The sequence below is a fragment of the Myiozetetes cayanensis genome, unplaced genomic scaffold, assembly GCF_022539395.1.
Source record: "Myiozetetes cayanensis isolate MyiCay16 unplaced genomic scaffold, myiCay2020 scf2-11, whole genome shotgun sequence".
NCBI lineage: Eukaryota > Metazoa > Chordata > Aves > Passeriformes > Tyrannidae > Myiozetetes > Myiozetetes cayanensis.
The window spans coordinates 230136-240651 of record NW_026087411.1 but is presented as its reverse complement, the minus strand read 5'-3'; the positions used below and the strand labels follow the sequence as shown (position 1 = coordinate 240651).

The 10516-nt window shown below is 57.6% G+C and overlaps 3 protein-coding genes across 4 annotated transcripts in view; 1 reads left to right on the top strand and 2 right to left on the bottom strand.

The window, feature by feature from the left end:
* Positions 1-10516, bottom strand: part of CFAP61 (cilia and flagella associated protein 61) — a 91040-nt gene that overhangs the window by 3734 nt on the left and 76790 nt on the right. For both annotated transcript variants that reach the window (XM_050315758.1, XM_050315759.1), the window contains 2 exons: positions 8760-8850; positions 6201-6351 (listed from right to left, as the gene is read on the bottom strand). In XM_050315758.1, the coding sequence (XP_050171715.1) occupies positions 6201-6351; positions 8760-8850 (242 nt within the window). The remainder of the gene's footprint in view (positions 1-6200; positions 6352-8759; positions 8851-10516) is intronic.
* Positions 2579-4753, bottom strand: INSM1 (INSM transcriptional repressor 1). The gene is given in 3 exon segments (XM_050315773.1): positions 2579-4591; positions 4593-4687; positions 4690-4753. Coding segments are annotated over 3 exon segments (1410 nt in total). The 3' UTR covers positions 2579-3340.
* LOC126640189 (uncharacterized) lies at positions 2958-8925 on the top strand. Its single transcript, XM_050315775.1, has 2 exons — positions 2958-3236; positions 7716-8925. Exons 1-2 carry the CDS (start codon positions 3007-3009, stop codon positions 8407-8409), a joined length of 924 nt encoding a protein of 307 aa, XP_050171732.1. The 5' UTR covers positions 2958-3006; the 3' UTR covers positions 8410-8925.

The following is a 10516-nucleotide window of genomic DNA, read 5'->3' as shown; positions in this document are numbered from 1 at the left end:
GTCACATCTGGGCAAGATGAGTGTTTTCCGTGGTGCCCAAACCTGTTCCTGTTGGAGGCACTGAGAGCCATCAGCAATTGATTTGCTAGCTGACAGCAGGAGGCTTTGTTTGCTCGGCGCTGGCTGCCCGTGCTGCCGGATGGCGAGGACATGGCACCCACCAGGCCACACCTGCATTCCCAGGAGCTGCTGTGAGCAGCGCTGGGTGAGCTCCGGGTTCTGCCACGGCACCGGGCTCCTGGCATAGCCACCGAGCTACAGGTGGGCTTGGGGGGCTCACAGCACAGAGGAGGAGGCAGAGCTGAGCCCACCAGAGGTCCAGTGCTGCGGGCCTGAGCAGTGGGACAGCACAAGGGAGGAGCTGGTGAGGGGTAGGGACAGATCCCTTCCCAAAATACTGCCCAAAGGGGGCTCGTGTGAGCAGGTGGCTTTGTGAGCTGTTGTGGTGGGGCGATGCCCTTCACTATCAGAGTGGCAAGAGACGCAAAATGGGGATGCCAATGGCTCCCTGTAAAACCCCCCGGGCAGTCGGTGCTCACCCTCACAAGGACCCTCTCCAAAAACCCCCCGGGCAGTCGGTGCTCACCCTCACAAAGCCCCAGCAGTGCAGGCAGGGGAGAAAGGCTGCAGAGACAAAGGCTCAGGAGCTCTGCCCAGGCTGCTGCAGCCCAGTGAGCCAAAAGCAAATTCCACAGTTTTTACAGGATGACTGCGAACAGAGCCATTTCTAAAGTACTCCACTGTCACCTCTCCTTACGCCTCCCTAACACAGGAATCTCCACTGATCACGCTTTCCACTGCAATCTTCAGCAGAAGACAACAATACATCATTGCTGCCAATGGCTACCAAGGCAGTTTTACAAACCTGGGGAATTCTTCTGGCCCCAACAATTTTTAACTGATTCTTACAGGGACAGACATGGATTACTTGACTATTAGGAAATGGACACCGGTATGAAGCTGTTGTTTTGTAGCCTGTTGGTGCCACAGGCTTCGAGCATGGATTTCATCAGGAGTACTGCTGTGATGGCATGGATGGAGCTCTGGGGTGAGGATGCACTGGGCATTGCCCTAGAAACAGTGTCCAGTGGCCCGAGAGGATGGCCACGTGTGTTGGCAAAGTCCCCTTGGGGACCGGAGAGCCCAGCCCACGGACAGCTGCGACACCGTCTGCGACAGCCCAGGATCTGGGGCTTTCCAAGGCCAGGGAAGCCAGGAAAAGCAAAACCACACCTCTTGCCAGGCATGTTTTGCTGCCTGTGTCTCTCAGGCCATGGTCTTTTCCAGTATATCGATTCACAGCTAAAACCACAGCTTTGCCGAGGCCTGAAGTCAGCCCTGGCATAACCAAGCTGGTTTCCTAGGAATCAAGACATCAGGAGTGTACCTGCACTGGTGCATTTTAGCCTGACTAAACAAGAAAAAAAAAAATCTTTCTCTGGAAAGACTTTCTTTCTCTACAAGCTTTGCTATATCAAAAAATACCCAGACAATTCCTGGGAAATTTCCCTACGGGAAGCTCCTTTCCCACAGTGAACCAGCCAAGTCTCAGGCAGGAGCCTTTAGGTGAGAGAAGATGGCAGGAACAGGTTGGAAAACTCTTCCCATGAGCCAAAACCTCAAAGGTGTTACCACCCCAGAGACGGAGCAGCCCCAAGGCCCATGCTGAGCCCTTGCAGCAGCTCAGCCCTTAACACACCAGTCTGGGAGCAGGGATTTGCTCGGGGCTGCCAAGCAGATCCACATGCCGTGGAGTTGGCTCCATGGCTTCTCCTGCTGGCAAAGGGAGAGATGGTACAGGTGCACTGCAACAGCTGTCTGTGAGAGGGGTTTCACAGACCCAGCACACACCTTCCCCACTTACACTGATACTACATCACTTTTCACTAAAAAACTTACAAAACTACTTTTTGACCAAAGCCCCGTGATTCCCACATACAGACGCAAGCCCTGAAGAGCTACCTATATATATATGGTTGTTGAAGGATGCTGCAGAAGTGCCACAGCAGGGCCGAGGGACCAGGCAGGAGCAGGCTCCAGCCCTGCCAGGAGGCACACAAACGCTTGGCATTCCGTGTGCCAGACTCCACAGCTCACAGCCAGAGCAGGATTGCCGCCGCGCCACCGAGCCCCTGAACCCCACACCTCAGTGCCGAGCACGCGGGGCAGCCACCCAGCAAACAGCACAGCCCTCCCAGGCAAGGATATCTCCAAGTTCTCCACTCACAGGTGCTGCCCCACCTCGAGTTCTCCCTATAACACCTTCCAGGGAAGGTCCCCAGCAGCAGGGCACAGGGCAGGCTGTGCCCGGTGCCAGCTGTGACAGGGGCAGGGCTGGGGCTCCAGCCCACAGCCAGGGGACCCCTGGCTGAGCAGGGCAGCCTTCCCCTGCACTGGCCACACTGCACCCTGCTCTCCTCCTCCCAGTAATTCCTTTTTAATTAATCTCATCAAACGGTACGGAGCAGGCTGGTGCCTACGGAGGCTCCCTGCCAGCTGCACTGCGGAGCTGGGCCCCAGCCCCCCCGAGCCCCCAGGGCCAGCCCGGCAGGGACAAGCAGGAGGGGTGGGGGCACGCTTGAATTTGAAAATATTTTATTTGAATAGTAAATAATTATACAGTTGAAACAGTTCTATCGAAGCACTCTATAAATAGCTAACAGTTAAGAAAATAATGTGTGTAGAAAAAGAGATTGCATCTAAAAGTAAGAGCTGTTGGTTGCACGGGATAAAATGGTTAAGATCATGTGTTATTCTAGGTATAAAAGTTAAAACCTTTTTAGCAGATCCCTTTAGAAAAAAAGATCTTCTAAAACGCACAGTGAAATGGCAGGCGGGGAGACAAAAAAAGCACATTAGAATATCTGCAATCAAATAATGTCAATCTTCATAATTAATATAAATAAATAACGAATAAATAACATAATTACTCAAACCAACATATACAGATAGTCAACTCATGAGCTACCTTAGTAAGGGCAAAACAAACAGAAACAGAAAGTTGGCATGTCACAGTTAAGGCAGTTTCTACAGCATTTTCTGGAGACCATCAACAGCAGAGTCAAGGCATTTGTGGCTACACTAAAGGAAATGCTCAATTCTCTCGAGCAGTTTGATCTGTTCACATCGATAAAAAACGGAGTGAAAACAACAACAAAAAAAAAAGAATTAAAAAAAAAAGAAAAAGAAAAGAAAAAAAAAAAGAAAAAAAGAAAAAAAGGAGAGACCCCGGGAAGGTAAGTGTAAAGCCAGATTCCAGCAGGTCGCAAGCCATATTAAAGCTAATCGTGTGGCGGCCCCGGGGGAGCGGCGCGGGGCCGGCGGGGAAGGCACGGGCGGCTCAGCAGGCGGGACGCAACGGCACCTGGAGCAGGATGACCTGCCGGTTCTCCGAAGGGTGGCACTTGTTGATGTGCCGGGTGAGGCCAGGCGAGCTGTAGAAGGTGGCCGGGCAGTACTTGCAGGGGAAGACCTGGGCGGCGTGGAGGAGGCGCAGGTGCCGCTCCTGGCTGCTCTTGCTGGGGAAGGTCTCCCCGCAGACGGGGCAGAGGCGGCACTCGGCGGCGGGCGGCTCCTCGGCGGCGGGCTCCGGGGCGGGCGCGGGGGCCGGGGCGGTGTGCCCCAGCAGGTGCTTGCGCAGGTAAGCTTGCCGGCGAAACCGCTTGGCGCAGCGGGGGCACTCGAAGAGCCCCTCCTCGGAGCCAGCCTCCGAGGCTCCGCCGGGGCTCGGCGTGTCCCGCTCGCTGCCGCTGCCGCCGCTCGCCTCTTTCGGCGGCTCCTCCGCCGGGCCCGGGGCCGCGGCCGGTGCCCGGGCCGCTTCGGGGCCACCCTTGGCGGCGGGCGGGCGCGGCTTGTGCCAGCGGCGGTGGGAGGCGAGGTTGGCGGGGCAGGAGAAGACCTTGTCGCACTCAGGGCAGCGGTACTCCACCCGGACGATGCGGGAGCAGCGGTGCTGCGCCAGCGCGAAGGGGTCTCCGTACTCCTCCTTGCAGAGTTGGCAGATGAACTCGCCCAGCGGGCGGGCGCAGCCGCCCCGCGCCTTGGCCGGCGCCTCCACTGGGCCCTCCTTGATGCGCAGCCCCAGCACAGGCGAGGTGGTCACCTCGTCCTCGAAGGTCAGCTTGCGGATCGCCTTCGTCTTCTTGCCCGACGGGGCCTTGTGCCGCCCGGGCTCGGCCGCGCCCGGAGGGCGCTTGTTGGGCGGCGGGCGGCCCGAGACGGGCGGCGCGGCCGGGGCGGGCGGCGCGGGGGCTCCGCCGGGGCCGGGGTGGGCGGCGGGCGGCTCGACGTGGCCGGCGGCGGCCCAGAGCTTGAGCTCGGCCGGGGCGAAGAGGAGCGGGTCCATGGTGCCGGGCACGGCCGGGGCGGGGAAGGACTCGGCCGAGACGGGCGAGCCCAAGCTGAAGCCGCGCTCCAGGTACTTGTCCCTGCTGACGGGCCGCGTGGGGCTGTACAGCGCCTGCACGGCGGCATCGGGCGTCCCGAAGGGCACGGGCGGCGGCGAGTCCCGCGGCGGGGGCGGCGGCGCGGCGGGGCAGGCGGGCGGCGGGGCGGCGCCGGGGGAGCGGCGGGCCGGCGGCGGCCTCGCGGCAGCAGCGCGCCCGGTAGGACACCGGGGTGGGCCGCCGGCTGCGCTTCACCAGGAAGCCCCGGGGCATCTTGGCGCCGGCTCCGGGCCGGCGGTGGCCGCGGCGGAGGCTCCTCGCTCTGCCCGCGGCGCGGCCGCGGCCGCCTTTAAGCGGGTCGGGGCCATTGTTCGGGCCGGCGGCGGCGGCACCGGCCAATCAGCGGCGGCAGCGGCGGCGCGGCCGCACCTGAGCCCGGCCCGGCACACGCCCGGCCCCGCCCCCGCCCGCCCGGCACGCGCGGCCTTTGTGTGCCGCCCCCCGCGCCGCCACCACCACCGACACTGCCACCGCCACCGGCACCGCCTGCCAGCTGGGAACGGCACACAGCGCCGGCCGCGCCCGCAGCGCGCACTGTTCGCGGGGCGGCCGGCACCGCGGTGCGGGGAGCTCGGCGCAGGAGGCGGCGAAAGCGGCGCTCGTGGCGGCGGTGGCACAAGGGGGAGCGGGACTGCCCGCCGGGGGTGCTGCCCGTCTGGGCAGCAGGTGCCCAACGACGGGTCTAAGCGAGCGGGAGGAATCACGAACGGGCCGTCGGCGCCGGGCCGAGTCCGGCAGCTCCGAGAGCGGAATAAGCCCGAGCTGCTGCGGGACCGGGGCGGGAGCGCCGCAGCCCTGGCCCGGCGGTACCCGAACCTGTTACGCGAGACCTGCGGTCCCCGCCGCGCGTTGGGTGCGAAGCGCAGCGGGGGACGTGCGGCGGGTCCCTGCTCCACCCGCTCCCGCACGCCAAAGTCGGTGTCGAAGCAAACACGCCCGGAGCCCCCGAGGATGCGCCCGGGGCCGCGAAGTGCCGGTCCCACGGGCCCGGCCTCGGCAGGTGCAGCCGCCGCGGGGCGACCCCCGGGCCGGGCCCCGCTGCGGTGTCCCTTTGTCCGCGGCCGCGCGGGGTACGCGCGGGGGGCGGGCGCTGCCCCGCAGGTGGCAGGGCCGGGGGCCGCGGCGGGGCCGGGGGCGCGTGCGGGCGGCGCCCCCCCCGCCGGGCCCTTTGTGGGGGGCGCGGGGCACGCGGGCGGCACGCGAGCGAGCGGGGCCCCCCCGCGCGCGCCTTTGTGCGCGGCATTAGCATAAAGCTGCGCGACCTTCCCGGCACAAAGCGAGGGGGCGGGGGGCGCCGGGGGCCGCCGCTCCCGGACACCTCTGGCCGGGCCAGGCCAGGCGGGGGTCGTGGGGCCGCCCCGCCCGCCCGGTGGGACAGGCGTGCGGCGGGGCGGGGCGGGCGGGCGGCCCGCGGAGCATTAGCATACAGCTGCGGGCCCGCGGGCACGCGCCGCCGCCCCCCCGCCGCGCCGGCACACCGAGAACCCCCGCACCGGCAGGGCTGCACACCGAGAGCCCCCACACCACTGGGGCTGCTCACCGAGAACCCCCTCACAGACAGCGCTGCTCACCGAGAGCCCCCACACCACTGGGGCTGCTCACCGAGAACCCCCTCAACACTGGGGCTGCACACCCAGAGCCCCCTCACCAATGGGGCTGCACACCCAGAGGCCCCTCACCGACAGGACTGCACACTGAACACGTGCCTCACACACCTCAGGGCTACACACCGCCCCCCATTCCCCCATTTCTCACCTGCCACCGGCTGGGTCCGCAGGGGTCCGTAGGTGTCGGTCGGGGCGTACATGGGCAGGTGGGCGCGGTGGCGGCGCAGGAAGCGCAGGATGGGCTCCAGCAGGGCGAGCGGGCCGGGGCTGCGCTCAGCGGCAGGGGGCTGCCCGGGCACCTGTAACACAGAGCCATCAGAGGCCGAACTGGGCTCGGGGCACGCACCGGTGACGTGGAGCGTGGCGTTTTGGACCGAAAACGGCCCGAAATCGTGTCGGGGCCCGGATGCAGTGGGCAGTGAGCACAGAGTGGGGCTCGCACAGGTGGCACCGAGCGCACCCTGGGGCCGGTGGTGCTGGACTGTTTGTTCATCCCTCCCTCCCAAGTGACACGATGCAGATGAAAGGGTTGTGTGGAACCGAACCTGCGGGCAGTCCCCCGGCTGTCATGGACATAGGCTGTCCGAGGGGTTTAGCTGAAGGAATTCCCTACCCCATGCTCAATTTACTGTGGCTTTTAACCCAGTCTGCAGCCCCAGCTGCAGCCAGAGAAGCAGGACATTATTCCTGACGGAGGATAAGTGCCTGTTCCGGAAGGTCTGGCGCGGCACGTGTGCCCTCGGCGTGCGGCAGCCTCCAACAGCTGATGGAGGTGCAGACCCCGGCCCTGCCATCTGCCTGTTTGCATCGCCGGAGCCGCGCACGGCGGCACAAACACATGGCTGTGATCCCCGAGGGGTAAACACGCCCTGCGCCAGAGGCCCCTCGAGAGCCCCGCGCAGCGAGGGCAGCCTTGGTGACAGTATCTACACAGGCTCAATGCACCGCCTCTGGCCTTGCCACAACTGGGTTTTCTATGCAGTTATTGCTTCTACCAGCAAACCTTTCTGTAAATGTTACCCCTATTGCATGATACTGATTTCCAGTTTCTCTAGACACTGTAACCAGAAATGTCTTGAGTCCTGTTCACTTAAATTCACAGTTCTTAAATGTCTCTTTCGAAGGAGTGTTCCCTCATTTTTACATTTCATCATTAATTTTTCTGCATGCTTAAGTGAGCTGGAATATGAGCAACCGGAAGCAAAGACAGTCCTTTACTCCATATAGAAATACAGACAGTCCCAAGGCATTTAAGAGAGATTCCATAAGCACAGGGTACCTAATCTGTATCTGGCAATGTGCCCAGAAAGAACACCCAATGAAAACACATAAATGTGATATTTAGTAAATATAGTAAAAATCGCTGCAAAAAAGAATCCAAATAAAAACCAACCCCCCTAATTTGCATTCAGATGCAGATACATCACCTACATTAATGTGAGCAATCCTGACTCACAGAGCTGCTTCCAGTCTGTGCAGGGAGACTGTGCGTGTCAGGACTGCTACCATAAGGACACAGTAAGGCAAGTGAATCCTTAATTTGTAGGGCACCAATTCCCCTCTCTCTGAAGTTGTTCACACTTAGAGCATGCGAAATGCAACTGAAGGATGGCAAAAAAACCACATCAGGCCCCTCCATTCTGAATCTCATTTTCTTTTACAGATGTCTTTCAAGAGAATCTAAATTAAATTGCACCAAGGCACTTTCTGGGTCAGGACAACAGGAAGCAAATTGTTTGGAACCGTTCTGGAAGTGTGCGTGTGGCTGCAGCTGGGACACGGCAGCACAGGTACAGCGTTTGGGTGGGTCACGGGCTCCACAACCTCCCTTCCTCCTGTCACCCTGCCTCCATCAACACTCAGTTCTGTTCGTTTTCTGCACAGTTAAAAACTGTGAGCACGTACTTAAAACTCACGGCTACCGTCAGGAACCGTGGGGGGTTAAACAAAGGCAAAAGCAGCGTGAGCAGGAGGAGGGTAGGCTGGTCCCAGGTAGTGAGGTGGAAACACAGAGATCAGAACTCAAATTCTGTTTGGAATCAGCCAGAAGTTCCTCAGGGGGTGGAGGGGGCAGCTCTGGGGGCTGTTGGACACCTGCCATTAACAGCCACAGAGTGCAGTGGCTTTGCAGTTTGGGCAGGCGAAGTTACAGGCTACTGAGACTTTGTGCCTCTGTCTATGGTGCTAATGCCAAAGCTATAAACAGCATTAGCAAACATTTCAATGTCACCCTTATTCAGGAGATCCACACACCACTGAAAAAGCCAGTTGCTTTCACTCTTTGGGCTACAATGAAAAACCTACCCACGGGCTCAGCTGAAGCAGGTGTAGGATGGGCTGTAGCAAGTTCCTGTTAGGGAACACTACTAAACCCAAGGGGATAGATACACAAGCCAGCCTCCACATTCCACTGTGTAGTTACACTAAATTGCAGGTATAATGCAAAAATGCTGTGAAGGGAAACAAAGTAACTTCCAAGTTCTACTGGCAGATTTGAGAATATGCCCAAACAACAAAACTGAATAATGTGCTGCAGTTGGTGACCTGCCCCCCCCTCCGCGAGGTACACAGTCTGCTCAGGCTTCCCCGAGGAGAGAGCTAAACAGAAACATTAAGCTTCAGGAGAAAGATGGGAGAAGAAACCAAAGTGAACAACACTAACAGATTACCTAAATAATAAAATGCACTCGGCGGTCGTTCTTCTTACCTGTTCTGACATCAGGATTTGGCGCAGTTCCTTCTGGAGATCAATAAACCGATCGTGATAGATAGCCATGGACCAAGGTTCCCTGAAGTAGCTGGGTAGAAAAGAAGAAATTTAGTTATCTTGTGAACCTCTCATTAACCACTAATAAAGTATTTACCTGCTTTTTTGCCTTTATAAATTACAGTTCTGGACCCATCGTGATCGTTTGTTCATAAAACGCCTCCTGTAACAGCATGGTCAATCAATTCTTTTAATGGATGTTCCTGATGTACAGCCAGCTTCAGTAATTACATTTAAAGTGGCTTAATTCAGAGCTGTGGCAAGACCCAGTGAAGAATCCTGATTTTATCAGAATTTAAAAGCCTGAAGACCTGTAAAGAACGGTGTCTCCATTATCTGTCCTCATTTGAGAAAAGCAGATTGCAGGATTAACTGAACTGCTGCATAAACAAATTAAATTTGTGTAGACAATGACACAAATGTTGTTCATCATTAAGGTTTCTGGATTAATAAAAGCCAGAAAAACAGGCCACCACAGCGCTGCAATATGTTCTTTGTGCTACTCTGATGAAGCTAAATTGAACTGATTCTAGGAGGAAGCTCTTGTAACTTTTTCTTTCAGTGACAGCATTTACAAGAGCATTCTTCCATGAAAAAGGAGGGAAAGGATGGAGAGGACATGGCTCCATGTAGAACCTCACGGCTGTAAATATAACCGGAGGCAGCCAGATTGCAAAGCTGTGATTTATTTCTCTTTATAATGAACGATAATTTTTACAGCTCGGGCGAGATGCGCGTGTGTAATTCTTGTTAATGCTCACTGCAGTCAGGAGGTGCCCCGCGCTCATCCCTGTAATGACCAAGCAGATGTTACCGGAGTCACCCAGAAAGTTGGGAGAGGGGGACATTTGCATGGCTGTGTCCAACACTTGTGCCTTTGGAATGGCAGCAGGAGCCTGGCACTGCCCCAGGAGCACACAAATGCTCTCCTGGTCCAGCTGTGTGGTCCCTAAAAGATCATCTGGATAAGGCAACTTAAACAGTGCTACACGAGTTCAATAATTCTGTCTACAGAGATCTGATGTGCAGTTCCCTCTCTGTGGATTTTATCTCCCCCCCCTGCTCTGAACTACACCTCAGCTCTCCTGTGCCATTAAAAGCACTCTGCGTGTCTGGCACAGCTTGGCTGGGTTTTCACGTGCTCGGCCCCTCTCTGTCCCTGCACCCCCTTCCTCTCTGTGTGCCAGGCTGGCTGGGGCTGCCCCTCAGAATCTGCACAGCCTCCAGCACAGCAGGGCTGTCTCCCAGAGGTGTTTTCACAGTATAAATATTTATGGACACTATTCCAAACACAAATGCTGCCCACCCCAGGAGTTACCACCACTCAGCTGCTGGCTCATTCGGATATGCAGGTTAGAAAGGATGAGCTCAGCTTCAAGGATCTTTATTTCAGTAACTGCACACCTGAAATGTGTGCAGAGAGCTAGACAAGAACACAATATCCCTTAAATATCTAAAACCCCTTTAATTTTGGAAGAAAACCCCCATCCAACACAAGCCTTTAACTCACTGTTGATATCAGATAGCAAAGAGAAAGGGGAGTGTTATACAAGAATACATTAAGGTAATTAAAGACTCTATTTTTACTGATATGCCCTGCTAAAAGCCATGTTCCAGTAGCCAAATGTTTTGTCTTCAAGCTGGCATCTTAATTTTAATTGTAACTCTGAGAAGGTGATTTCTCTTTCAATCGAGGC